General features: G+C 38.9%; 1 protein-coding gene across 2 annotated transcripts in view; it reads right to left on the minus strand.

The window, feature by feature from the left end:
- The window catches only part of LOC131039017 (nucleotide-sugar uncharacterized transporter 2), a 28,868-nt gene extending 12,198 nt beyond the window's left edge, over positions 1-16,670 (minus strand). Inside the window, exons 1-2 of one of the 2 annotated variants that reach the window (XM_057971649.2) lie at positions 16,464-16,670; positions 16,220-16,371 (exon numbers count right to left, since the gene is read on the minus strand). In XM_057971649.2, the coding sequence (XP_057827632.1) occupies positions 16,220-16,325 (106 nt within the window). In that variant the 5' untranslated portion in view covers positions 16,326-16,371; positions 16,464-16,670. Of the gene's footprint in view, positions 1-16,219 lie in introns of both variants that reach the window. The other variant, XR_009104595.2, reaches the window with a different exon arrangement.
- Positions 16,671-25,654: the final 8,984 nt, after the last annotated feature.

A 25,654-nucleotide genomic window follows, 5' to 3' on the forward strand; every position in this document is an offset into this window, starting at 1 on the left:
CTTTGTTCCCCCTTGACTCTCCCTTTGGATCCTTCTCTCATGCTTGCAACACTTTGTTTGACCTCAAAATGGCTAGAAAGGAGAATTTCGCTAAAAATCATGACCAGGGATAGGACCTATCTAGGATTTCACTCTGGACCCTTTGGAAGGGTCAGGAGCGAAATTCATGTCCTAGCCTAAAATATCCATCATTAGTGGCCACAATCCATTCCAAGGCATTCCTAGGGGTCCTTCCAAGCTCAATCTACCTTGATCCACACTTAGCTTGACACAAAAATGAAAGGAAGAGGTGGATTTTAGGAATTTCGCTCTGGACCCTTTGGAAGGGTCAGGAGTGAAATTCCTAAAATCTTGAGCTTATTTCATCATTTTTCCACTTCAATTAACCTCAAAGGTCAATGAAACATTACTCCATTCCTCTCTAGGCCAAAAAAAACCAAAAGTTTGACTTGTTTTGAAGGGGAAATAGGTGATCTTAGGAATTTCGCTCTGGACCCTTTGGAAGGGTCAGGAGCGAAATCCTAGTTTTTGTTCAATTCCTTCAAATTTGTTGATTACTAGCAACTCAAGGTCATGCCTAAGGACATCTCCAATCCTAGTTCAGCTTGACCCACACTTGTCTTGGCATAAATTTGAGAGAAAAGAGAGGTTTTGGGGAATTTCGCTCTGGACCCTTTGGAAGGGTCAGGAGCAAAATTCACACTCTAGGCTTGATATTTCATCTTTTCAACTCCAATCTTCTTTGCAAGGCAAAAATACATCAGTCTACGCCCAAGGAACAAGGTTGGTAGCCCAAGCAAGGAAGTAAATGAGGTTAATGAAGAATTTCACTCTGGACCTTGGAAGGGTCAGTAGCGAAATTCATCCCCTAAGCAAAATCTTCATCTTTTAATGCTTTCAATCACTTCCCAAAGCAAGAACATATGAATCCACCTTCCAACATGCCTTTGAAACTAAGAACTTGGCCAAAACAAGGAAGAAAATGAGGTCTATGGGGATTTTCGCTCTGGACTCTTTGGAAGGGTCAGGAGCGAAATCCACATTCTTGGTTGGTTTTCCACTTCCTTCATCCAATTCTCCTTCAAACTTGATCTAATTCAAACTCCTTTCTCCACATTTAAGTGAATCCACCATCAAACTAGCTCAAGACAAGGTCGTTTTCATCATTTTAGGCAAGATAGGGGGTCAAACTGAGGATTTCGCTCTGGACCTAGGCCAAGGACAGGACCTATAGGGAATTTTGCTCTGGACCCTTTGGAAGGGTCAGGAGCGAAATTCTCCTTTTGGGTTGATTTCTACCACTTCATCGCCTCAAACCTCTTCTCAAAGGCAAATATGCATCAAAGCCTCCTTCAAACTTGATCTAATTCAAGCTCCTTTCTCCACATTTAAGTGAATCCACCATCAAACTAGCTCAAGACAAGGTCGTTTTCATCATTTTAGGCAAGATAGGGGGTCAAACTGAGGATTTCGCTCTGGACCTAGGCCAAGGACGAGACCTATAGGGAATTTTGCTCTGGACCCTTTGGAAGGGTCAGGAGCGAAATTCTCCTTCTGGGTTGATTTCTACCACTTCATCGCCTCAAACCTCTTCTCAAAGGCAAATATGCATCAAAGCCTCCTCAACCATGCCTCAAAAATCCAAAACTTGGCCACATGAAAGAGCAAAATAGAGGAAAAGTGAATTTCGCTCTGGACCCTTTGGAAGGGTCAAGAGCGAAATTCTCATTTTAGGCTCATTTTCACCTTTTTCCTCCCTTCTTTGGCTTGGATATAACTTATTAGGCCTCTCCTGATCATCCTCCAGTCCAAGTTAGCATTCACTTCAAGGTTTTGTGAAGAAAAAAGGGTCTCATATGAATTTCGCTCTAGACCCTTTGGAAGGGTCAGGAGCGAAATGCCTCCTTATGCTCAAATCCTGACTTCATTTTCATATTTCTTCACTCCAAATAAGTGTTTTGCCCTCAATAATGCCTAGGAATGAGTTAGTTCTAAGTTTGGATCAAAGTAGAATGTCCTATAGAGGAATTCGCTCTAGACCCTTTGGAAGGGTCAGGAGCGAAATTGGAATTCGCTTTGGACCCTTTGGAAGGGTCAAGAGTGAAATTTGACATTTTGGTCTCTCCGTCAGGATTCATATATGGAATATAACATTTAAGTATAAGTGACATTTCCTTATATCTTTCTTCTTTCTTATGCTTTAAGTTATATTCCATATATACTGTCAGGATGTTTGAGAGTGGTTTCGGACCTCCAGGAGTTATAATGCAAAATCTAGTTTTTGGAGGATTCTTCAATTTTCCAGACTTAGTCAAATTTCAGGATCAGGATGACATTCCAAACTTAGCCAAATTTCAAGACATTTGAAGATCAGGAGGACATTCCAGACTTCATCACTCACCAACTTGACCTAACTCAGACCTTCAAAGAGAATATTCACTCACCAAGCTTCATTGACCTCCTCAAACTCAAACAAGACACAATTAGCAACAAGAGCAAAACCTGGAGCACCTGCTGACTCCCCCTGGCTCAAGCAGAGTCTGCCATCCTAGTGATCCCCCTGACGACACTCAAAACGCAAAGGCTAACAGACAAAACCCTAAAAAACCCAGAAAGCAAACCCCAAAAAGCAAAAAAAGTAGGGGTCCCCATTTTCAATGGGGCGATGTGTGAATACGTCACAAAAGGATGTAGGGCTCAATGTGGTTTTGCGCAATGGGCTCTGCCCTTATGGTAACCTTGGTACCATACCTTATTCGAAATAGCATGCAGGACCAATCAGAAGACAGGTATCCACCTATCTTGGCGATGAAGTCTCTAGATAGACAAATGGCAAAGAAGGCAGGGAGGTCGATGATTGATACTTCTTGCAAGACAGTGCAACAGGACATGCATGCAAGGTTAACTTCAAATTTTTTACAACCCCTACTGTCTTAATAGAAGTGCCATCTAATTGGACCACCCCTTTAGTCACAGGTTCAAATTCTATGCCAAGAAGATCAGCTACCTTCTTAGGCATAACTGAGCTACTAGCTCTTGAATCTATCATGCAGTTGTGAACTAAGTTATCTCCTATGATTAAGGAGAGATAGAATGGGGGAGGCTTGTTGATCTTACTTGAATCTTCTTCCTCCTTGGGCTGCACCAAACTGGTGGAGACTGCCTTTCCGCTAACTGCTGCCTCATCACCTGACTGGTCGACGTCCTTCAGTGCCTCCTTAAGCAAATCCCTTTGCGATGGGATGGAAAGGGCCTCCCACATAGTGACATTGAGGTTGGCCTTCTTCATTTAATCAACTATGTTGAAAGGAACACCAGCTGATTTTAGAGGCCTCTTTGAGGCTACAAGGTCTACCTTTGCTCTTTGGACGACTTGGGCCTCTTCCCGCCTCTTGGTCCCTTGCATGGTATTTTGGCTTGTATCCTGGACAGCTACATTGGGCATTGGAGCTTGGGCTGATGTTGAAGGTGAGGCAGCCTCCATAGCTCTCTTCTTTGACCTTGTATATTGTAGCATAGACTCACCATTTGTTTGGTTCATACCACAAAACTCTGCCTCCTGCCAACTGACAAAGGTAGAATCCCCTTGCAAATAAGCCTGAGTGCCAACACTAGGCTGATTTGAGTCATATTGCTAGCCAGAAGTGGTCGGCTCATCCTGCACCACTAAGGCTTGGACAAACCCTCCATTTTGGCATGCACCTTGGTTATGTGGCTGATTGCAAGGTTGACACCAATCCTGCTCTTGGGCGAGGTTATTTTGCATTGGAACTAATTCTTTTGAGTTGCTTGCAGCTATGGGGTTCACACTATTCAAAGGCCTGGCATTGCTCCATTGGTTTTGCCCTTGAAAGGGTGGCCTATTCTGTTGATAGTTCTGATTTTGTGCTTGATAAGGTCTTCTATGCTGGGCTTGTTTCCTCTTTAGTGTCACCAACTCATTGCTAAAATTTTGCAATAGAGCTTTGACCTCATGGAGCTCATTGGAGGATGTAGAGGGTGTGGATGGTTGACCTGTGGGAGCCATGGGGATAGGAGGAGCCAAGGTGGGTTGCTGAGTAGGAGCTTCTGGGAAGAGAGGCATTGGAGGCCTTGGAGCTATCTTCCTAGCCTGAATCAAACAATTTTCTACCCTTATGGCTATGTCATATGCACCCGGTAGAGAGGCTCCACCCATTGATTGTACCATGACAGCTATATCGTTGTTGAGAGCTCTAAGATAATACAAGAAGGCATGATTTAGAGATGGCTTCACTAGAGCAGGAATTCTATTCCATATCTTATGGAATCTGAAATTGAAATCTCCCATGAACTCATGAGGTGCCCTCTTGATCATAGTCAACTGCTCCACAAGTGATAGGTGATCACTTTTGTCTTCGAAATGGTTGCACAACCTTTCCCCCAATTCATCCCAATTGTGAATGGAGCTAGATGGCAACCCTCTATACCACTGCAAAGCTTTGCCTTTCAAAGATGTGGCTAAGAGTCTGACAGCAACATCATCCTGAGTGATATTATGGATGGAGCAGATGATCACAATGTCTTGAATGTGGTCAATGGGCATAGTAGTTGTTTCACTAGTGAAGTATGGTATACTTTTTAACGCACTTACTGGTATATCATTCCATTAAGTCAAAATAAGGGGACTCCCCCCATTGAAGGTAACAAAAACCTAATTTTTGGCCATGTGATACCTACTGATATGAGTGGTGGGAGCCCTTGACAGTAATGGTCTTGTAAATGGAGGGGTAGAATGAGACCTGGGAGATGGAGTGTTTACAACCCTGACCTCCCTAACTGGTGATAATGAAAGTCTACCTCTCCGCCTTCTAGAGCCTGAAGATGAGAGTTCTTCGAACTGGAAACTACCTCTAGAAGACGCCCTTGTATGAATTCTGGGTATGAAATCCGGAGCTGCAACAAGTCATGAGCAAGCGGTGGACCTGTGAGCAGAGACTTCGGAACCTCAGGGTTCCGGGGTTCCGAACTTGGGCACTTCGGAACTTGGGGGTTCCAGAGTTGCGATGACTTGGGAACCTGGGGTTCCGAGGTTACAGAGTTAGGAACTAGTCACAAACAAGAAACTAGACTTGTTGAGCAGAGTTGCCAATTGCTTGAGAGATGACTGCCTCTAAAGGCTGAGACACTAAGAACAACACTGAATCCTTAGCATGTATGTCGAAATTAGATCCCACCGGGTGTGCCAAAAACTGTTATCACAAAAGCTTGCACCCTTGTTGAGCTATCAACTCAGCAGCCTTGTGAAACATGGAAACAACCCCGAAGTGTGGGACCTTGCGCAAGGGGGTTTAATCTTCGAAGGAAGTCGGCTTCCTTCTCAATCCAGGTGCAAGTGTTGAACGAACTCAACACTTCAAAACTTACTCCTAAGCCTATCCTAACAACTTGCAGAGGAAAAGGGAAGACAGAAATGCTTAAAATAAAAGGAGGTGATGCACCAAGATAAGAGATTGTTTCTCTCCCTACCCGAAATGACACAAAGAATCAACTGAAATTCCCAGGAGATGCACAAACTTCAGTTGTATGAGTGACCCCAATGCATGTATGGAGGTTAGAATTCGCTGAAATGTCAAGAGGGGAGAAGGTTTCCCACAAGTCACACTCAGAAATAAATTAACGCAGCATATATGAGAGAAGAGCTACAAAACATACACCTATGATGAAGGTAAGGAAACATACACAGCATACATAAGTTGAAGGAAGGCAAGAATGGTGATTGCAATTCATTATAAGGCCAATGGCCAAACTTACAGTTGCAAAAATGCAAGATAAATACAAGAGAAGTGAAAGAGCATAGAATAGCTCAAGCCAGCAAAAAGAGAACCCTATACATTGAGGCTTAACAGCCTTTATATAGAAAACTGGTTACAAGAGTGATCATGACCCTTGTGTGTGCAGGAAAATGTAACTCTGGGAGTGCAGGGAAGTGCCTACACCTAACTTTTGTACATGCAAGAAACCTAGCCATACCCTGAAAATGCAACCCTGAGAAGGGTGGATTGACTAACACTCCAAAGTCAAAGCATGCAGACATGACATAAGTTACCACAACAAGCATCGCCTTGTACCTCTCTTGATGGAAACTCTGCCAAAATCATTAAATGCACCCCTGTAGCTCCACAAAAGAAGGTGCACAAGTCACAAAAGTCATCAGAGCATTTAAAGCTTTGAGTGTTGATCACGCCATTCGGAAGTGTTGCAAGTCGAAGGAAGTCCGAGGACTTCGGAAACTCGGGTTCCCGAAGTGGGGAAGACAAGGAAAAAATTTCAGAACCTCGAGGTTCCGGAACTCCGGGGAAGAGGAAAGAGACGCAACGGGGAACTTCGGAACCTCGGGATTCCGGAGTTTCGGGAAGGGGAAAGGAGACGCTAGGAAAGGAGTTCCGAAGTTCCAGGAAAGGAAGAGGCCAAGGGGAGGAACTTTGGGGTTCCAAAGTTCCAGAGAAAAGAAAGGGAAGGCTAAGGAAGGAACTTCGGAACCCCAAGTTCCGGGGAAGGGAAGAAGACTAAGAGGGAACTTCGGAACCTCAGGGTTCCGGAGTTCGGGGGAAGGCAAGGGAAAGGAACTTCGGAACCTCGGGGTTCTGGAGTTCCGGGAAGGAGAAAGGAGAGGCAGCAAAGGGAAGGAACTTCGGAACCTCGGGGTTCCGGAGTTTCGGGAAAGGAAAAAAGAAGCTAAGGAAAAGACTTCCTCCAGACAAGACAGCACTTCACAATTCCTAATTCCACTGCTCTTCTCCTTGATCAACTAGGGTGGCACCGGTCCATTTGATCGGTTCTCTCTGATGGACCAAGGGTGTCATAAAATGACAACAAAAATCAAGATTCTAGTTTAGCCATTGATATAATTGATCTCATGTATGTGACCTACAAAAGAAACATGCAACAAAGCCCACAAAATATATCAATTGCTTAATAAACAAGTAAATAATGCATAAAACTGATTTCACAATTTGTCAACTGAAAATGTTGATTAAGACACAAAAGTTCCCAAATAATTTAGGTTTAATTTAGCAAGTTCAAACATGTAAGGCCCAATTATTTCTGAGCTATCTGTGGCTATTTTTCTTTCTCTTGATTTAGCCCTATTGTGCATATTTATTATGTCAGATTATACTTGGGGACACCTGTGTTTTGTTATCAGCTTCATCTCCATGATAATTAATTAACTTTATGAAATCTGCAAATGATGATGTGGATCACCTTACACTTGTTTAGATAACTAAAATATGCTTAGATTGCATACCAAGCTTCCACCAAGATCACCGGTTTACTATGTATCATATTATAAGCTGCCAACACTATCATTGTAGGTGATTGAATGACATGTTTATAATTATGCTTTGGCCATTTATACCATTGACGTATTGGAGGGGTGACTTGAGTGTACTGATCACAGGTGATGTCATGCAAGGAAACAAGAGGGGTTTTACCTAGAGCCAGATTCACACAATCTCTTTATTTCATTAATTGAGAGAGAGACCTTGGTTTTGTGTTGAAAACCTGTAAACAATCACACCACTAGAACCCTAACCCCTAACCCACGTAATGGCTAGGTGATGCTATAATTCTGTTAACCATTGTGTGATTGGGTGTTTACTCTTATGTAAATCATGCACATGTATGATTGATTTAATTGTTCTGGTCTTATCCTAACCATATGATTTGGGCATTTCCCTTTGATGCTTTTCTTTTTTGTACCTTAGTATTCTCTATTTTTTGTTTTGATATTTTTGGTTTCTTCCTTCCCTGGGAATTTCAGTGCTTTTGTTTCTCCCATGAGTTTAGTAGATTGTTGGCGATAGACAAAAATCAGATCTTCTGTTGTTAATGTCAGCAGGCTGATGGACCAGTCACCTTGTAAACCTTAATGGGGACGGTCTTGCTCATGTGGATGTAAAACACTTGAAAGGAATTGCACTGATGTGATAGCAGTTTGGTAATGGAACGGTGATGTCGATCATATGAAGATGGCATCGGAAAACTGTAAATAGTATGAAGATGGCACTGGACAATTTGAACACACAAGCAAGAAATTTTAGCATGTTTTGTCTTTTGTCTGCCTCTGGTTCCTAGAAGAGATTGCAGCATCAGTTTGGGAAGAGTCACCTCATCAGCACACAAGATTATGTCAGCAGATTTCAATCTAGGTGGGAATTGCATAGCAGTCTATATGGTAGTCTGCTCATTGAACTTGTGAGAGAACAAACTAGACTCTTAAGGAAGCCTTACAAGTAGGAGTATGTAAGAACCGAGTACACTCTAAGGCCATGCTTCTCATTTCCTTTTTTCTTATCTGAGTAATTTTTTATCTTCTTCCTGATTTTGTAAATTATGATTGTAGTTGGTATATTTGTTCGATATATGCTTTGGGTTTTGTTGCTGATTTTATGCTTGGGCTGTCCATTGTCTTTTTGTAGACCAATTTGTTACCCTTGTGTGCACACCCTATAGATTTTGTAACATGTTCATACCTCTAGGGTAGAAGGAAGGAGTTGGCAATTACGAGGATTCACAAAACTCAAAGGCTGGAAGCATAGAGGCAAGATCTGAAGTCGATGGACCCGACCTCCAGTGATTTGTGGGAGTTAATTGCCTTAATAGGAGTCCCAAGGGACAAGATCTGTCAGCATTGTTAATTTGTGAAACTATTTATTTTTAAGGGGCCCTAAAGGAATCAGTCCTACAACCTTTGTCATCATGGATATTCACATATACTAAAAGACACAAGGTGCAAGCCCTATAACTAATGATATTTAAAGATGATTGTCCTATAAGCTACAAGGGGAATCTTAAACAAACTAACTTACTACTGTTTTGAGATGTTAATATATGGAAGATTTATGAGTGTTTGGACCTTGCCCTCTTTACTTACCTGGGAATAGCTATCATATCTATTTAGTAAAGTTGTGATGAATCTAAGTAACTTGTGGGAAAATATCACTCATCCACCCTATATTATGAGTCAAAGGGAGACTCGTTGTACCCTTTGGTTGTTGATTTCCTAGCATTATTGTGTAAAGTTCTCTTAGATTTCTCTATATATGTCGGTTATATTGTGTGGCATTTAGGCAACTCTCAACTCATCGGTGGTGAGAACCTATAAGGCTTGATGAAACCAACTTCATAGGGAGGTGAGCATTATTCTGTCCTGACCCCTAGAGCTGAACTTGAAAAATGGAAATCTCAAGCTAGAAGTGACCCCTTCGTACTCCTCCCACCTAGGAATAGCTGCCATATCTATTTAGCATTGTTGTGATGAATCTAAGTAGCTTGTGGGAAAATATCACTCAGCCACCCTATATTATGAGTTAAATAGGTAGTCACGGTTGTTGATTTCCTAGCATTAATGTGTAAAGTTCTGTTAGGTTTCTTTTTTATATATGTTGGTTAGGTTTCTCTATATATGTTGGTTATGTTGGGTGGCACTTAGGCAACTCTCAACTCATCCGTGGTGAGAACCTATAAGACTTGATGAAACCAATTTTGTAGGGAGGTGAGCACTATTCTGTCTTCACCCCTAGAGCTGAACTTGAAGAACAGAAAATTCAAGCTAGAAGTGATCCCTTCACACTTCTCCCCTACACCACTGATACAAATTTCTCTATTCAACATCCACGCCACTCTCTTAATAGTTCAAAGCATGCATACATATGAATAATTTTAAAATTTATTTAGCCTAAGTTCATAACAATTGTGTAAAACCATACATGTGTAGGATTTGTTAGACATTGTACTAAAGAGAAATGCAAATGTTGCTTGGTGCTCCAAATGTATTATTCCTAGATTTTTGAATCCCATATTGATGAGAGATAGATGCTAGTGAGACGTGGCATTTTCTACTTGTTTTTGTTCTAAAGGAGTTGAGTTCTTCGATTGATTTAAATGTGTTAATGAGCTAATAGTTTTAAGTACTAGTGAAACCATCATTAGCATAAACAAATTTGTATATGGCATAAACATGGAAGATAATAATTAGTAACGTATGTGAACTTCTATTGCTGGAAATATGTGTGCTATGGACAATTCAATAATTTATGAGATTAGTTTTAATTGGTCAGTCATTAGATAAAGTATACATTGTAACAGGAAGATCCATTCCTGCATAAGTTAAGGAGGTAAATTGTTCTGCATCATGGATGCAATTTTTAGATTTTACTTCTAGTGTTTTGCCTTTTCTGTTCAATAACACAAAAGTTAGGGACATTAGGAATGAATTGACTCAAAGATTTTGTGCCATCTATTTGGTTTCAAACTTATTTTGGTATTCTTGTTAATTTTATATGTCAAGCATGCCATTCATTACCACTTCACCTTGATGTCCTCTCTTCTCTTGACACTTTTACCTATTTCAAGAGGTAGATGTTTTTTAGGTTGTAGCTCACCTTTACATTCTTTGAGCTAACATTTATTTTAAGACCAAAGCAAACCCTTACCTTCACCAATCCCCTATGTTTTTCATAGTTCTATACTTTGTTGGGGACTCTATCTTTCCCTAGACTCGGTTTTGAATCCCTTCCCAACCCATCTCTATTTCTTTCTTAGCCCAAAATCTAGCTCATTAGATTTAAGCACCAATTGGGCCCATTATTTGTTCTACACCTCCTCATCATAAGACCCTACATTGTACATCTTCTGATGTGCCTAATGGTCAAGGTTAATTGTTTGATGAATTCTTAGCTTCTTCTTTTATTTTCCACTTTCAACCTAATTGGTTCAGTGCATGCCTTTGCAAGCCACTGGATGGCAATTAGAGATACAACAATTCCATATTGCAACCCCATGATCACCATAATCCAAATTATTCCTCTAGTTTGAAGTCTATGTAAGCTGAAAGCACTCCACTATGTTGTTTTTCTTCTCTAACTATACTCTTGGCTGAACCCAAGATGTTTCACTTCATTGCTTCTTGCTCTTAGGAGTCAACCACCATTTCAGCCATACATATTCTCATAGGGTCAACAAGTTCATCCATGTATGGAATGAGGATCTAGATCACATTTATTGATGCTCTAATCCTAGTGGTTCTCATGTTCTCACCTTGGGGCATCCAAGAGTAACCTTCTACCTTTAAACTTTAACCATAGTGTCCCTAAGATATGGAGCAACTCTCTCACACATTATCTCAAGTTATCATCAAACTAGTGGTTGACCCCTTTGCTTCAAGCTTAGACTTCCGAATTGGACTCTAGATATTGCTTAGCATGGCTACGCTAATAAAATAGATATTTTCCCTGATGTCTGAGATCAATATCACTTGAAGCCACATTTTGAGAAGTCAGAGGTCTTTTGCTTCCAATTTGTTTATCATACTTGAGGATAACCTCAAAGTTTATTAATGTGTTTATTGCGTTCATGTTTAACCTATGCTCCCCCAAGTTTTCGAGACAAGGATGGCAAGGGACTGTAGAACAATTTTTCAGTATGGGGATTTTTTTTGGCCATTTGTATGAGGATGGTAGGGGATGGCTATTTAAAAAAAAAAAAAAAATTCAAATATTCATATGATAACATTGATAAAGCATTCTACAATAGACAATATAGAACCTTTGTGAGCATGAGTAATTGAGTAAAATTATGATGTTTTCTATATATACATATGAACATTAGTTAATAAAGACATGCTTAATCGATGTGTATATTCAAGTGAGGGATTTATTATTAAATTTTTCTTGAAGCTTTCAAGTCTTCATGTTTTAGACATTATAGAACCTTTGTGAGCATGGTAATTGAATTGGAATTCTGATATTCTTTATATATGCATATGAGCATGAGTCAATAAAGACATGCTTAAATGGTGTGTATATTCAAGTAAGGGATTTATTATTAAAGTTTTCTTGAAGCTTTCAAGACTTTATGTTTTGTTGTCATACTCATTGACAAAGAGGAACGGTTAAGTAAAAAGATAACTGGTCATGTTCCAATTTGAACTTAGCCGGGATAGATGGGATTGTTCTATGAATTGTCTGTGCAAGGTGTGATTGATACATTTTTGCATTATGAAAACAACATTTCCTGCCAACTACTTAACTCGTATTCAACAGTATAATGATCGTATCATGCCAACTTTAACTATGGAAACAAATTGTCCAATGTATTTAACAAGATAATCCTTAATTGTGGCTTTGATTGTAAAGATGCAAAGATTTGCAGTAGTGGATATGTATTTTGTAGATTTTGTGATCATGATTTAGCATTGATATATTACTGGTTAGGCTTATAGTTTGATGGAGGTTTGGGGGCAATGTCCCCAATGGGGTCAAGAGGTAGTGCACCTTGTAAGGGTCTAGAAGCAATGCCCACAATGGGGTAGTGCTCCTTGTAGGGGTCTAGAAGCAATGCCCACGATGGGAACGAGGGGAAACACCCCTTGTGGGGTACTGGGAAAGAATCCTTGGCACGTCCCTAATCAAAATACAGAGCGGGGATGACCCCACCGGTAAGACCAAATGAAGACCTTCAAAACTAAATAGACCTTCATGGTGCACACCATTTTCATATTTTTTTGTAAATCCCAAATAGGCATGCCATAAACTAAACAAGCATTGAAAGGTTGTAGTTTTTTTTAAAGGAACTAAAATGTCACTAATTATGTTAGGGGATGACTACCAATCCTCGACACAAATGGGGGATGACTAGACGTCCCCTAGCTATATCGAGAATAGCTAGTCATTCCCTAATGTACCCTACAATTTTTTGGACATCTTGAGGATGTTTCCTAAATTTTGACAAAAAAGGGATGAGGTGGGGATATTTCCTACTCATCCCTGCATCCTCATAACGTCCCCTATTAGGGACAAGGTATTTTGCGCAAAGGGTGTGTTCCCAAGGAGCACTCCATTTTAACCTTAAGCCTTTCTGATGCAAGAGTACCGGAGTAGTTCAAACCAGCATTTGGATTTGATCCAGGTGAGATCGATCCCGGTATTAGTCCGGTATTGGTATGTTCTTACCGGTTGGTCTTATAGTGTATGGAGCGAGGATGAATCGGGTTGCAATTGGTTCCCGTAACTTGCGGATCATTGAGCGATGTTGTTTTGGGCCTTGTCTGATGTTTCCAGAGGACTGCATGAATTTTTATGCATTTGAAGATGCTCTTGGTGATTTGGGCCGACATGTTATTGTTTACACATTTTATCATGAACCGGTTGGTCTTTGGCTGACTTGATCGAGTTGTTATCGCTTGCGGATGGTATAAAGGGAAAGTTTAGAGATTCATTTTGGAGGACGGAGGTCCGAGAAAAGAAGAGATCGAGCGAAGATGTAGTTTCCGGAGAGATTCTGGTCCAGGGGGACTGAAGTCCGGAAGGATTGAGGTCCGGATCAGTGCAGAATAGTGCAAACTGTTACTGGAGACCTATTTGTCGGGCAAAAGATCTTCGGATCTTAGATTTGTGTTGTATAGATTGTTTTGTAATCTTGGGTTGCAGTCCAACAGGTGTAGCCGCTGACGGCATATGTAATTCATTAAATGGTTGTAATGATTGATTTATCTATTTACCGGTTACATCGTGTATTACTTCTACTGGTTAGGTTTGCTCTTTATTTGTTTACCGGTTATATCTTGTGTTGTGTTACCGGTTGCCGATATCTTGCATGGTGTTTTGTGTTATAGGCTGCAAGGCGGGGATGTCCATTGGATCTCCCTACCTTGACTACGTCACTTTCCATGATCTATGATTCCATGGTTCGTCGCGTAGCGCATCATTGCATTCTACAACCCTAAAGTTTCTTATGTTGTTGAGTTCCTACTCTGCAAATCTATGATGGACTTCACTTTCTCTAACCCACACGGATTTTTGCTTGTTGCCAAAGCACTTTAAAATTCCCTTGTTGCAATTGCTAGGTTTTCATCATCATTGAATAAAATCACAAATGAACCATTCAAAATATTTCCCCTAGGGATTTGTGTTCCCATCATCCTTTTGGCCCTCTTGACAAATTATGTCTTGGATCCTTAGGAACCAAAGTAGCTAAGAAGACAACTATCAACCTCTAAGCAAGTTACCCCCACCCCCCTTGTTGGTTGAAGCCACAATGTTTCTATACTCTTTGTTCCAAGGAAATGACACATGTCATTCCCTCATGGACTTGGCTCCTTGTGCTTAACCCTCTTGCCACAAGATTACCAGAAGCACAAGATTATGACAAGTGTCATAATCCTAGAGTCTTGGCCTTATTACCTCTATGACCCTATGTTGTGTACCATGTTCTTTGTATGGATGTTAGGCAGGCTTTTTTTGTGTTGTGTATTTGAGTTTTCTACCTACACTTTGGTTATCTTATAGTCAGTGGTTTCTTTTATGCATCTCATGCTCAGCCAACACCATGCTGGTTTTTTTCCACGCTCTTAGTTTGCTTGAGTATCAGACTCCACCTCCTCTATTCAATATACATATTACACCATATGGTGCACACCAAATTTTGTGTCAAGCTTCACTCTCAACCACAAGGAGGTGTTGCTAAAATTTATTTCCTAAGTAGTGCTAACATTACCATTCCCTACAAAACTCTCTCAAACATTTCTCTTGCACAGGGTCAGCCAAGCTTTGACGTTGGCCCTTTTGACAGAACTGCATGTTCTTTTGGTGGGACCTTCAGTCCTTCAATCTCCTTGTTGTGAGACATTTGACTTAGGGTATCAGCTCTTTACAGGCCGAGGTTATCTTTCCTCAGCAAGTGTTCAGTCAGATCCCTTGGGAATCAAACAAGACATTTCCCTTTGGTTTTTGTGTTGTCCATCACCGTAAGAGATTAAATTCAAAAAGTAGATTACCAATATAAAATATCTAGTTTAAATAATAAAGCTAAGTTAATATAGAATTTAATTATGGATAAAACTATTCTTAAATTATGTGATAAGTTAAGAAAACATAAAATACATCATCTGCTCAAGAAAATAAAAACTTAAATGATTAATTCTTCAAAATAATTTAATGGCACGATTTAGGGTAGGTTTAGAGTTGTTATAGATTTAGTGGGCAATGTAAGTTAAAACCAGTAATTTAGTTTATTTCCTAAGTTACAAATCATGTTAGGTAAACAATAGAATTATAGACTAATGGCTCTAGTAGTTTAGTTGCATCGCGCAAGAATTTGATGTGCAGATTGAATTAACACAATGATCTTCTGTTCAAAATCACTGCATGGAAACATGAAATATTGATACAATCATAAAAACAACAGTGCACTAACATGATTTGGAAGAAAACAAGATGCACTGGGAGTATCCAAAAATTCATTACAAACTATCTAATGGGGAAGGCTTGTAGACCCCATGCCTTTTTTTTTCATTTTTTCAGATACAAACAGGACAAAAACTGACATTTTTCTAAGTTCAACAGAATGGGTTGCCTGGACATCCCCAGATCATCCTACGGACATTAGCAATGTCTTCAATTGTCTTAGAGACGGTCAACATCCCCAAGTTTCCAGCCTAATAGTTGGTGTTTCAGGAACATGTGCCTAAAACCAATGAGGACAGGGGATGACCAACCCAGCTATCCATGTCATAGGAATGGGGCAGGGGATGAGGATGCGAGGTCAAACGATTCAATACAATGAAGTTATTTCAACTGATGCCTGAATGCTGAGCACAGGCGAAGCAATGTTCATAGATCAGGTTCGACTTAAACCTAGGACATCTGATCCAAACCATAAATAGATTTCAAACTTTTAGAATCAAGACATCAAATCCCAAGAACTCATTTCCTTGGAAGCAATGGATAAGCATCCAATGCAGACCACGAATCATACGTCCTGAATGAATTGGGTTTTCTTAAAAACTAACACAAATCCATTTTCAAACTTTAACCAACAAAATTGACCCACAACAACCTTGAATGAATTGGAATTGCTTAAAAACTAACACGCATCCATTTTCAAGCTTTACCCAACAAAATTGCCCCATGACCAAATGCCCATGTCTGAGACTATCATACAGAGGCTCAGACAGTGTTGTAGTCTAATGACAAAGCTAGTTGTCTATTAATCTTGTAGCAGATCACGTGGGTAACAACTGATTGATCATTTCCATCTCTAATCCATTCAATCTTCTATCATGTCAACGTAAAATTGACCCCATCTAGAACCTTGACAATTAGAACTATGCATTTTAGGCCCCTTAAGCCAACTAGCCCGAGCCCACGAAGAAAAACTGCAGAAGAAAAAACAAGAGATCGGAGAAATCTTTGCCTACCCCTTTCTCCAGCATCGCTGTCTTTCCTCTTGAGCCCCTTGTAAACCTCCTTCCCAATTATGAACTTCATGGTGTCCCCAAGAACAGACCTCATCTTCATCTTCATTGCACGCGCTATTAAACATGATAATTCACCCGCCTTCACAAGCCCCCTATTAACAGAAACTATTTAATCATTATCCTCAACTACAGAGAATGATGGTGTTCCCAAAATAAAAAAAAGGCTCTGCAAGGCCGGCTTAACTGTGAGTGTTCATACTAAACAACCAAATGAACGGTAAAATGTCATCTGATGTGCCCAAATAAAAGGAATATTAACAGCTGAAGTGGACCCAACAAGCGAATAGCAGGCATTCAGCATAATCCATGGCGTGTGTGAATGATTCCAAGTGCCATAAATAAATATATCAGGTGGCGCCGGGCGTGCCTCCATTTTCTGACCGTTCGAATATTAATGCAGAGTTTATTTTGTTACGGTCGATAAATTTGGTTAAAGTATCTTATCTTCATCGTTACTTTCGATGTGTTTACTAATTGAACAGAGACAAAGGTCCCATGGGACTAATCGCTCTTGAGGGACCTACACGATTATTATGGAACAGATATCAACCAGTATCAGAGAATGCCTTTATTTATTTGTTTTTAAGTGAAGAACGTATTTAATTACTGACTGTAGAAGTCAAAGGTTTACTCGTAGCTTTTTTTTTTCATTCAGTTTGAATTCATGTTGATATTATGTTCTTTGTCTATAATATAATAATAATAATTAGGTATAAAGCTGGTATATAATTTAGAATTTATTTCATCATGAGTTCTTACTTACTAGTAGTTTGGACCTAACTTCCTTATTTGTTGTATTTAGTGCTAGCTCAAAATCATGGGTGTGGTGTGGTCTTAAATTTCATTCAAAATTATACATGCAGATTGAATCAAATTGAATCATGAATCCAAACCAACTATCTCCACATAGTCATTGTTTGTAGGCTCGAGCTTAAAGTATTCAAATTTGTATCGTGGGATGTATAAAAAGACAAAGTCTTAATTCATTTTAGGCATTCAAGAATTTGGTAGTATTATATTCACATATAAGTAAAAATCATTTAGAGCATGCATCCATATTTGAGATCATGATGACATATAAAGACATTTGCATTTCTACTTAGCATGTCTTCAAACTTGTTTAAGTCATTGAATCAATCCAAAGCATTTAATAATGTGTAAGGTAAGAAGTTTCTAGATATGAGAGGTGAATAAGATTCTAAAGACAAAAAATGAAAAAATTAAGGTCGCAAAGCAAGTTCGAAACCATAGAAACATGATCAAGGTCATCACTATGAAGACCAAAACTATAGGTGTGTGATTGAATTTGATTAAAGTGTAGGTTGTTTATTAGTATGTTGGAGCTTCACAATTGCAAGTCTAAAAGGAAAACATAAAATATGATCACAAAGCACAAGTTACAATAAAATATTTTATTATCACATCTAAGCTAATCACTTGTGACCGTCTTGTCAATTGTATGACATATTTCAAAACTATTTCTAGACATGACTACTTTATAAAGGTTGATTACATGAATCACTTTTATTAATTAATTAACTTAACTATTAAGTAAAAAAAATTGTTGTATTATCTTCATTTTGATGAACTCATTTGATCTACATCCCATAAGGTTTATCCTTAAGATTTTATTCTTCTACCTTTTCAAATCTGATTTTTGTATTGCTTTCATCTTTTATTTTAGATCTAATTTACAAAAATTTCATTTTGAACCTTCACTATTTATTATTCAATATTCTTTTATAAATACATATGCTTGACACTTATTTAATCATTATATATCAACATATTAATCAAAGAATTATCGCCCAAACCAAGCAAGTGTCAGTACCCTCTAGTTTACATGTGCATTATTAATCACAAATAAACAAAGCACATGAGCATTAATTACTATATGTGCAAAACATGAAATAATTTATTACCAATTTCTTTTTTTTTTATATTGCATATAAGGGAAAAAAGGACTATTACAAAACCATTTACGGATTTTCAACCTAGACAGTAGGTCCTACCTTTACACGTTTAGCAGTGTAATCAAAAAGTATAGACAGGGATATGTAAAACTTTATACATATAATATGTTAATTCTTGATTCAGAAAAAAAAGAGCCACTATACGGAGCATATCAACTATTTTTGCAGTATTTGCTCCTGTGGAGCATCCATCCATGTGGTCCAACCCCTGGGGCCCTCCATCCACATGGCTTGTTTTTCGTCAAGGAGTTTTGTGAGCATCTGAATCTGATCTTGGATAGGATCTCTCGCTCTGATCACCTCTGCTCTCAGGGTCTCCAAGGTCAGGTCCACCTCTTTCTTCCCTTTGAGTATCCTCTTCCATTTGTATCTGTTTTCTAGCTCGTGAAGGAACATCTTTGCATTTCCATCCTTTATGAACTTGAAGAACGTGTTCTTCTCTACATTCATCGTTACTGATACCTGCAAGAGAATTCGATGAAGGGTGAGTCCACGAAAAGACTCAGTAAGGGCCCTACTTGATCCCTGAAATTTATCCTCATTTCTTAATTTCCAAATGTGCCATAAAATCTCAGAGGTAAGAACATACCAGAAAAGGTTAGTATCCTTTTTTAGATCTTTAACATATCCGGTTATAACATCAAGAACAGTAAATTGAACAGGAAATTGAATACCAAAAAATAACCAAATTTCTTTAGCTATGCTACAATCAAAAAAGATATGTTTAATTGAATCAGGAACCTTGCAAACATTACAAATATCACTGTTGTTATGATCTTTTCTAATTGGTAACCTGTTTAAAATCAACAACCATTTGAAACACTTCTCTTTAGGAGCAACAGGGCTACTCCAAAGCCTATTGAACACTTTCTGCCATTGTCTAATTGAAAAAATTTGCAGACCACATCTTGTTAGCATGGGAAATTATTGCTTCATCATAAGTTAAGGTCTTATAAATAACACTAGTGTTAACATTAAGAACTGAGACGACATTATTCCACATGAGTTCCTTGCAAAATTCTATATCATTATTGCATTTCTTGGGCAAGAGTTTTTCACGAGCTTTCTGTAACATACTATAAGTGTGTTTATGTGAACTTAGAAGGTTAAATTTAGTTTTAAGGGTATCCCAGTCCAGTAGTCTATCATCCTTGATAATATCTTTAAAGCAGCATATGCCTTTTGCCGCCCATGCTTTAGCAAAGCACCCCTGAGTAAGGGTCAAGGGTTTGTTTGAATGCAAAAGGTTCCACCAAATGGATCTAGTCCCATGGATAAACTCATTGTTGCTGACTCTAAAATTGCTGATGAATGGCTTAACACTACTCCAAGCCTTCTAGATAGATTTGAAGACATTGGACCCTTGAACTGATACCTCGAAGTCTCCAACCACAAGGTCACAAAAAGGGAGGGATTTCCAAGTTTTGTCCTTCTTTGGTACGACCTTCAAAATATTATTCCTAACCAACACTTTCCACGGTTCATTCCCATCAAGAGCCTGAAAGATCCACTTTGTTGCAAGAGCAATCTCTTGGATTCTCAAATCCTTAAGTCCTATCCCTCTCAAGCTCTTGTCCTTATGACACCATTCCCATTTAACATAGTGGATCTTCTTTTTACCTTTTCCATCAGACCATAGGAAGTTCCTGATGGTTTTTTGTATTTCTAGGATCTGGTAATTAGAAAACATCCATACTGATGAATAATAAATGTTGTAAGAAGATAGAACTTTTTGGCAAACCTGCATTCTCCCGACAAGCGAAAGATATCTATTTTCCCATCTGCTAAGATTCTTTTCTATTTTGGTTTTAATCCATAGCCACATTTCTTTGAGGGATGGGGATATTGCAAATGGAATTCCTAGGTACCTGACTATCTTCTTAGGACCTCCCCATTGAATCCCAAACTGCTGCAACCAATCCGGAGGCTACTCCTCCCAGCCAAGCATGGTAGATTTGCTTTGTGAAACTTTGGCTCCCGAAATTTCCCCTAGAAATTTGATTTTACCTTCCAGGGCTTCCAAGTTGTGTTTTTTGATATCTAAAAGAGTGTTGTGTCATCAGCAAACTGTGCATTGATCAATTCTTCCCCATTTGGAAGTAGGATTCCCTGGACTTTAGGAGAGATAGAAGAGTCTCTAAGAATGTAGAACAAGGCATCAGCTGCAATAACAAAGAGAGAAGGGGCTAAGGGGCAACCTTGTCTAATGGATCTGTCTAGAGAAATGTTTTGAGTCAGGGAACCGTTAACTTCAACCTGAGCTGAAGCATCTTTGAGCAAAACCATAATCCATTTACAGAATTCTGCTGGAAAACCAAAAGCTTCTAACATAGTCAGAATAAAGCCCCATTCTACCCTGTCGTAAGCTTTTTCGAAGTCAAGGAGAAACATGGTTGCGTTTTGTCCTGAAGTCCTCACCCATTCCATGGCCTCCCAACTGGTAATTAAATTTTCCAGAATATATCTTCCTTTGATAAAACCTATTTGAGTGGAGCAAATAAACTTAGGGAGAATGTTTTCCAATCTGATCGCTAGAGTTTTGGCCAAGATTTTGTAGGAAACGTTAACGAGTGTTATCGGCCTCCAATTTTTGATAAGGGACTTGTCCCCATCTTTAGGAAGTAGTTTGATAATCCCACTGTTAATCCTTTCCCCTAGAGAGCCAATGTTAAAGGCCTCAGTGTAAAGCTCATGTAGGTCATGACTCACCCAATCCTCATTGGCTTTATAGAATTCTATCGTCAGCCCATCCGGGCCTGGAGATTTGTCATTATTCAGGTTCTTAATAGCATTTTTCACTTCTTGTAGAGAGATAGGTCCTTTTAATACCCGAGCATCTGCTTCTGAGATTTTAGGAGGAATAATCCTTCTGCACTTTTCTCTTGCTTCCTGGGAATTAGCAAAATCTTCGGATGAAAAAAGACCTTTATAGAACTGAAAGAATGCCTCCTTAATATCTTCCAAATCCTTAAGTTCTATGTTTTCTACCCAAATCCTTCCAATTTGTTCTTTACACTGCTTCTGTTTTAGCATGTTAAAGAAGAATTTGGATCCTTTGTCTCCAAATTGCATCCAATGTGCCTGGGCCCTGATTATGGCCCCTCTAGTCTTTGATTGCTGATGTTTCCTGAGTCTATCTCTGGCCAGGGCTACCTCATGGGTATTTTCAATGCTGCTTGGGTTGTATTGAATCTTAACTTCACACAAGTGGAAGTTTTCAGTTAGATTTTTCTCTTTCCATCTAAAATCCCTTGCTTTCTTTTGTCCTATGGTTTTGAACAACACTTGCCAACTGTCCACATTTTGGTTCCATCTATCCACACAAGATTTCAACAACCTATTACTTATTTTAAACATCCTGACAATCTTAACCGCACTCAACACATCTGCATCTAAGAGAAGGTTGGAGTTCAAAAAGAATTTATCCTTTGGAGTTTCCTAGCTCTCAGGGTAGTCCCTGAGTCTAACCTGACAGATGATAGGATGATGGTCTGACAGAGTAGTGGGAAGAACTGATACATGACTGCCATTATTTCTTAGGTCAAAGGAGAAATGGTCTTTATTAGCATAGAACCTATCAAGCCTACAAAAGATCCTATGTTTCCCACTCTGGAAGTTGCACCATGTATACCAGATTTCAGAGTTATCTTTCTTTTTGTAGAATAGAGGGTCAAACAGTTTTTTTTCGGTTTTTCATTCTCTCCTAGTGAATTTTCTCCATCCCTTTCCATTCTAAAGGCTTACCTCCATTCTTGTCTTCCCAAGATTCAATCATATTAAAATCACCTCCTACCAACCAGGGGATATCTAACTATGTGGCTATCCAATCCCATAACATAGTTCTATCCCTGTAATCATTGGGGGCATAAGTGGAGCAAATTCCAAATCTAAATCCATTATTGTCTAAGGACACCCAGACCACTATGTTACATGGTGAGCATCCTTGGCTTACTATGCTCTCCTTCCATCTGGGGTTAACAAGAATGCCAACACCACCTCTACCTTTGTCATGATTTGATGAGATTTTGACAGAGTCTTTCCAAATGAAGTCTAGGTTGACATCCAGGGTAAATTTTACAGCCTTGAGTTCTTGTAGCATAATGAAGTCTACATTCTTATGCTAATTGACAAACCTTCTGACCAATTGTTTTCTATCTGGAGATTCCAGACCCATAATGTTCCAAGAGATGCCCTTCATCTAAGATCAGGGTATTGATTTAATCTTTGGATGCTTTAAACGTGTTAAAGCACCTTGGGAGGTCTTTCTTCTCCTCATTAGCCCTTATGTTAATGTGGCCCTTATTTTTGGATCCCAGAGGCCTACCCCTTCTTCTCCTAGGGAATTCCTTGGGATTTTCATTATTCGTAGTCCACTCTCCTTCATCTCCTAGACACTTTTCTTCCTGGACTATCTCAACAACTTCAGATTCCTTCTTAATGATCCCCTAACTGGGGGTCTCCGGGGTCTCAGTACAAGACTCTAATGCCTTCAAACTATCTAGGAGGTCTAGGATAGCAAAATCACTAGATATTGGATAAGTACCATCAGCTTTAGGGTCAGCAATAATGACCTCGATCACATAGGACTCTTCAAACTCTACAAACTTCTTGGGGGGAATGACAGAGATTGAATCAGGAGTGGGCTCAGATTGAGAGGGGAGCACAACCTCAGAGGTGAATGGAGGATCCTTTGATGGAATCTCCTCGAATGAGACATCCATGTCTGTTGAACTCATGTGAGAAGTTAAATTCATCACCCCGACCTGACCCCCTCCCAAACTCAGCTCACTAGTCACATCGACTCTATCCTTAGGGTTATGAACACTAGGGCAATCACCACTAGAGTTTAGGCTAGAAAATTTCATTTCTGGGGGGACCTCAAGACCATCATCTTCCATAGGAGATGATAAGTTGTTGTCCAGATTAGTCTTATTAGTTAACACACTAGGACTATTTGCCCTAATGTTTTCTTAAGCTAGTTGTTGTGCATTTTTCCTCCTTTTCTTAGGGTTTTTCCCTACAGTCTGAAATTCCTCCTATGGATTCTCATTTATCTACTTTAAAGCATTTGAGATTGCAGAATGGGGGGTGAGGGGAACACCTAGCTACCAGAATTGAACACTTTTCCATCTTCCAGAGGTTTAGAATTTTCCCCTTTTAACAGGTTATTGATTTTTTTACTAATACCTTTGAGCTTATCCATATTCGGGATCATTTCATTAACAGGTAATGGGTTGTCAGAATGATTGCGAGGTATATCCGAGCCCTTAGTTTTATTAATAATTGGGCAATTCCTGCGGATATGCCCTTCTTTCCTACATGAAAAGAACGCATTCACCCCACCAAGGATTTCAATAGGGCAAACCACAACTTCTTTCTCAAGATTACCATTAACCGATTTGGGGAAATCACACCCAGGATTAAGAGATATCAAAACCCTAGCATCTAAATGAGGAATGAGCGAGGATGAGTTATCAACCCGAATAGCTTTGCCTATTGGTTCCAGGATTTGGGGTATGAATTTCCACAAGAGCGGAGGCACTTCTCGAATTAGAACCCATCTAGGGCATGAGAGTGCAAGAATTTCTTCATTAACCACTTCAAGTGTCCATTCTAGGGCATGAAATGTGCATTTTCCAACAGACCAGTATTGTTTATTAAGAACTTCTTTCTGCATTTTATGATCTTTAAAAAAAAATAACAAACAATCATTTTTGAATGAGTCTACGGAACGAGACTAAATAACCTAATTTAGTATTCCAGACATTCCTAATCCAATCATCAATGAATTTATGAGCAGGGCATTTATCCACATCCACAGTAGCAAAGAAAATAGCATGTATCCCTAAGCCTATCCTTTTCCAAATTGATTTCATTACACATTAGTTCATTAGGAAAGATGGAGATAGATTCCCGGGCCAAGTGAGGGTCCTTACCTTCTCCACAGGGGTTGCCATTAGAGTTCGAGACAAACCTCGTGCCTTCACTGATAGAGGAAGAAGATGAATTAACCGCATCCTTGAATGATTTAGGTTTAAGTGAGGCATTATTGTTAAGTTTTGCATCACCTCTGGAGGAATTCTCCATTAAATTGCATTAATTGTCCACACAAGGGAAGGCAGAGAGAACCGACGGCGAAGAGGAAGCCCTACACACAATACAATAAATGATCTTACCTATGTGGGAGGCCCACGTACACCCCTACGTCAGCATCTATGGCTCTGCATCCGAGGTCCAAACCCTAGGTCTAGGCCGAGTTGCAGAGCATCTTTTTCAACCCATTAGTCGATCTACCAATTTCTTTTGGGAAAGATCACTATATTTATTAAAAAATAATAAATGCCCACACACATACATGTATATGTATACATGTGTGTGTGTGTATATATATATATATATATATATATAGATATATCTACACACATACATACATACATACATACATACATACATACATACATACATACATACATACATATATATATATATATATATATATATATATATATATATATATATATATATATATATATATATATATATATATATAAAACACGAGACTAAGATGACTATTAGACCTAGCCTAATGTCTACACCCTCGTAAAGGGTAAGGCCACTTTCGTAAGAAAGGTGTGCAGGGACTGTCAAGTCCGTGGTTGGAGAAAAAGCACCTTGATGATGCTATCCCTCATAAAGATCAAGCCGAGACTTGTATGAAGATATCAAATTTTAAAGCAATTCTTTGTAGACTCTTGAATTCATTCTCTTTATTTATATTTGATATAATTATTTATTAAGCTAGAATAATGAATATATTTTAATATTCTAGTTTTATGCTTTCCTTCAATAGATCAATCATGTATATAAATGTTCATGCAATGCATAGATAGCCATTACATTTAAAAAAAATTGTACATGTAATTAGTTGAACTTTCTTTTTGCAAATTACTTGAAAGATTATTTTATTACATTGCATTTATTTCAGTTAGACAATATGTAACATATCCAGTATTATATATGCATACATATACATATATAAGATAGATACATATATATATGTATACATAGATGCATATATATTGTACACACATGTGTGTGTACATGTGTGTGTGTATGCGTACATATATACATATATATGTATATATGTATGTATGTATGTGTATATATATGTATATGTATGTATATATATGTATATACATATATATAGGTATATATACGTATGTATATATGTATGTACTCACACACACATATACCTATTGTAAAGCGGAAAAATCGAACCCTAGTTGTTCTCCCCTCCCCAACTCCAAGGAGAGAGAAGGGAGGTCACTAGGGTTGATGGTTTTCACTTAGGAGAGACTTTACATTCAAAAGAGGGGTTGAAACCCACAAGATCCAATCCCAC

Source organism: Cryptomeria japonica, chromosome 5, assembly GCF_030272615.1.
Source record: "Cryptomeria japonica chromosome 5, Sugi_1.0, whole genome shotgun sequence".
Classification (NCBI taxonomy): domain Eukaryota; kingdom Viridiplantae; phylum Streptophyta; class Pinopsida; order Cupressales; family Cupressaceae; genus Cryptomeria; species Cryptomeria japonica.